Source organism: Austrofundulus limnaeus, unplaced genomic scaffold (assembly GCF_001266775.1).
Source record: "Austrofundulus limnaeus strain Quisiro unplaced genomic scaffold, Austrofundulus_limnaeus-1.0 Scaffold46, whole genome shotgun sequence".
NCBI lineage: Eukaryota > Metazoa > Chordata > Actinopteri > Cyprinodontiformes > Rivulidae > Austrofundulus > Austrofundulus limnaeus.
The window spans coordinates 128,703-132,949 of NW_013952448.1; the positions used below are offsets into that span (position 1 = coordinate 128,703).

The 4,247-nt window shown below is 52.7% G+C and overlaps 1 protein-coding gene across 1 annotated transcript; it reads right to left on the reverse strand.

Annotated features, from left to right (window-relative positions):
* Window positions 1-283: 283 nt before the first annotated feature.
* LOC106517215 (uncharacterized) lies at window positions 284-3,919 on the reverse strand. Its single transcript, XM_014007936.1, has 5 exons — window positions 3,895-3,919; window positions 3,641-3,829; window positions 3,367-3,513; window positions 2,731-3,007; window positions 284-1,709 (listed from the first exon to the last, which is right to left on the reverse strand). The coding sequence occupies exons 1-5, from the start codon at window positions 3,917-3,919 to the stop codon at window positions 284-286; spliced, it is 2,064 nt and encodes a 687-aa protein (XP_013863390.1).
* Between the last annotated feature and the right edge of the window lie 328 nt (window positions 3,920-4,247).

The window sequence follows — 4,247 nt, forward strand, 5'->3', positions numbered from 1 at the left end:
TGTGAGGAGATCGGTGGTGAGCGGAAGACGGTGTGGGAGTGAAGGGGGCTCCTGCTTTTTAAGTCCTTTGAGCAGCATGGATACGTGACTGTGGCTGGACAGGAGTTGCCTATGGCCAGCTTAAAGAAAAAATTGATACCTGAAAGGTAGGTTCGGATGGTGGAAATGCAAATTCGAAGAATGGAATGTGAATCGGTGATGAAATGACAGATGGACATGGTATGGAGAGTGGGAAAAGGTAAATTGTACGTTACGTGGTATGATTTGAAGCTGAGGCAACCTGTCAGATATGCCGAGAGGGTGTGAGGGGCGAGGCTGTTGAGGATAGCTTGTTGGGAAATGTGGGAGAGGCTGGCAAGCTGCGGAGCCAGTTGAAGATTGTGGCTGAAAACGGAGGGACCGGTGTCAGATGAGGGTCTGCTGTAGGCGCTAGTGCCCTGAATTTCTGGAAGGAGAAACGAGAGAGTGCATCAGCAATGTGGTTATGATAGCCTGGAAAGTGAGCTGCCCTGAGCAGAAACTGATGATGAGCTGAAACTAGTGTAAGTCTGCGCATGAGTTGTATGATGGCTAAGGAATGAGAACGACCTTTGTTATTAATTTTGACTACAGCTGTGTTATCGAAATGGATGAGGATGGAGTGCTGGGACCATTCGTACCCCCAAAGGAGAGCTGCGATGACAACAGGATACAGTTCATACAAAGCAGAAGAGGGAGAGGCCGAATCTGGTTGCAGGGTGTCAACCTCCGGGAGCCAAGTGGAGGCAAACCATCTGCCTTTGTGAAAACCGCCGAACCCAATGGAGGGGGTGGCATCTGTGTAGAGCTGAATGTCGTCTGGATGTGAGATGAAATCATTGTAAAAGAAAGAGATGCCGTTCCAGGAAGACAGAAAATGGTGCCAGAGCTTAATTTCCATCCTGCAGGCGTCGCCAAGGGTAAGATGGCCATGGAGTGACGGGACGCTGGCAGCGGTGGATAAAAGATGGGAAATGAAAGATTTCCCCTGGGGGATGATGTGCATGGCATAATTTAGGTGGCCGAGAAGAGACAACAGCTGATGTTTGGTGCAGGAATCTATGAGCATGAAGTTAGAGAGGATCAGGGTGATGCGATGCACCTTCTCGGGAGGTAGGGAAGCCTGAAAAGAGGAGGAGTCTAGGGTGATGCCTAAAAACTCCAATGAAGTAAGAGGACCGATTGTCTTTTCTTCGGAAAGAGGAACACCTAGATCTGAAAAGGCATGGGTGAGAGCACAGAGCCCTGAGCAAGGTGAAGAGGTGGTAGGGGTGATGATAAGAAAGTCATCCAGAAGGTGGAGAACGTAAGGGAGCCTGAAATTATTAAGAAGGATCCAGCAAAGAGCTTCGGACAGTGAATCAAAAATCTTGGGGCTACTTCGGCAGCAGAAGGTGAGCCGAACTGCAAAGTAGTAAGTGCCCTTCCAATACACGTCAAAAAGGCGCCAGAAGTCTGGGTGAATGGGTAAGAACCTGAAAGCGCTAGTAATGGCCGCCTTTGAGAGCCAGGCTCCCCTGCCCACCAGACGAATGAGGCGGATGGTGTGGTCGACGGTAGCGTATTGCATGAAAAAGTCTGAGAAAGGGATGAGACTATTAATGCTTGGTACGTGGGACCCGTGAGGGGCGGACAAGTCAATGGTCAGCCTCTTCTTGCCTGAGTATTTTTGGGTGGCAATGCCAATGGGGCTGACACGAAAGACGGAGAAGGGGGCTGGCTGAAGGGACCAATCATGAATTGGTCCTGGACTTTGTTAGCTAAGAGAGCATCAACTATGTCTGGCTCAGAGAGGGCGGACTGAAGGTTGCCGCAGTGGGTGGTGCAATCTGGGAGGGTCACTAGACCCAGGTGAAAACCAAAAGTGAAGCCATGAATAACAAACTCAACGAAATCCCAATCAGGATGGTGTTTTAAGGCGGAGAGTAGAGCACTCTCCTTAATGGGCGTGGCCAGGTGGCTTACTAGTCAGGTGGGTTTGTGGGGACTTGAGGACCGGGCATGAGCACCGCCGCAGAAGGAGCAGGTGTGCAGAAATCTGCAACTAGAAACAGAGCAGCCCAGGTCGTTGAAGTTGTTGCACACCATGCGGCCGCCTTGGTAAAAGGTGGGGCGGCCGCGTTTTTTGATGCCCCTGGGGGGAGGGGCAACGGGCCTGCGCTGAACAGGAAGGGACTTGGGGATCGGGGGAGGGGTAGGGCGGTAGGAGACAAACGTTCAAAAACAGAAGGGCCACAGGCGGCGGAGGACCGAGAATGGAGGGGCATGAAGAAAGTGCAGGAGGTGGCGGGGTGTGAAGGAGCGCCACAGAGACTGCATCTAATAGAAGCTCAAGCGGCGGAGACACGGCAATAGAGCTCTGAGTCCAGAGCATCCCAAAATGTCCCCTGGTTAAACTGGGCTAACTGACGTGCTGCCTGAGTGGCAAAAAGGACACGGTACTCGTAAAAGGCTGTGCCTCTGAAGCGGAGTGCCATATCGAGCACGATGGAAAGATAATCGTCAAGCTCTGAACGGCGGTCGGGGGAAAAGGAAAAAATTGTGTCCCTAAAGAGTGAGAAGGCCAAAGCGAACTCGGCTGGGGTGAGTTCCTTGGTACGGGAGACTGAGGGGTGGCCTAGTTGCATGGGCCCCAGGCTGGTTAGCAGCTTGTGGGACAGGCCGGAGTGGCTGAGGGAGGGCTGAAGGAGTAAGGCTAATCAACATAATTACCATTCAGAATCTGCTGTCGCAGGGCAGGGGAAACTGTGGAGGGGCGAGTCAGGGTTGGTGGGGGCGAAGTGGGGGTACTGCTGTGGATAGAGAGTAGTGGTTAGAATGATGGGAAGGAACATAGGATGTCGGGAGAAGGGGATTGGGGAAGGATAAGGGGAGAAATGAAGGCGCAGGAGGTGTAAAAGGGGGCCCCAAGATGGCCGGTTGTTGAGCTGGGGCTGCAGATGGTAAAGGTAGGGATGAAGGAGGTGGATGAGGAGCTTGAATGTGCTCGCTAGAAAAGGGGAGGGGAGCAGAAAAGGGTTGAGAAAGAGATTGGAGGGAAGAAAAAGAGACAGGGATGAAGGGATGAATGAACAAGGGGATGAGTGAGGCCCGACTGACCTGGGGTTGAACGACTGGCTCAACGTGGGAGGGTTGGGATGAGGAGGGTATGGGAACAGGAGCCGAAAAGGGTTGAGAAAGAGGTGGGAGGGAAGAAAAAGAGACAGAGGGAAGAATGGATGAATGAACAGAGGGGATGAGTGAGGCCTGACTGGCCTGGGGTTGAACGACGGTCAACGTGGGAGGGTTGGGATGAGGAGGGTAAAGAAAGAGAAGGTACAGAAACGACAGGGGGTGATACGACCTGACTCCCACTAGGGGGAGCTGTTGGCGCTGGCATGGACCCGGCTAGAGTTGGGTCTGTGATGTCACCGCTGAAGACGGAGGTGGAAGTAGTCTGGTGAGTGGGTTGTAGCTGGATGGTTGGAGCTGGGTGCCAATTTTTGGAGAGCTGAGCTGTAGAGGAACATTGAAGATGAGTTGAGGTGAGCAGCTGAAAGAGGGTGGACTTGGAGGATGAGTGGTTGAAAGGAATTCCTCTGTCCTGCAATGCGCTACGGAGCTCCGCTGCAATCCATCCTGCGGTAGCGAGGTGGCTTGTGGGTGCAGATGAGGAACGGCGTGCCCGAGTGGGTGCAGTGGGTCGGGGAGAAGCGGAATGAAGAGGCCGACTGGAGCGGCGGAGGGTGGAGGCGCTGGAATTGATGCGGGTTGAGAGGAGGACGGGTGCGGTGGGAAGGGCTGTGAACGGGCACGCCGGCGAGGGATCTGCCTGACAACAGAAGGTGGGAGAACTGTGCGGGGCGGTTGGAAGCTGAAAAAGGGGGTTGTCCAAACCGGGATCCAGGAAGAGGACGTCCATGGTGAGTTGAGAAACTCCGTCTTTTCTTTCTTTTCTTTTCTGAAAACGCTTGGGCGATACGAACGCGTGTTGAGATAGCGAGCTAAGGGCAGACGCCAGGTGAGGCGAGTTTAAATAGACGATGACTGATTGCTGCAGGTGAGAGGCGTGGTCCTGCTCCCAAACCTAAGTTAATGTCTTAACTTCATTTTCAAGTTTTTCATTTAGGTAGTTGCTTGCAAGTTCACTGCTAGAACTAAAGTATCAACCACAATGGGACTTGAACTCTCAATCTTTAAATCCAAAGACAGACGCATTGTCCATTAGGCCACATGGTCCGGTATGTACC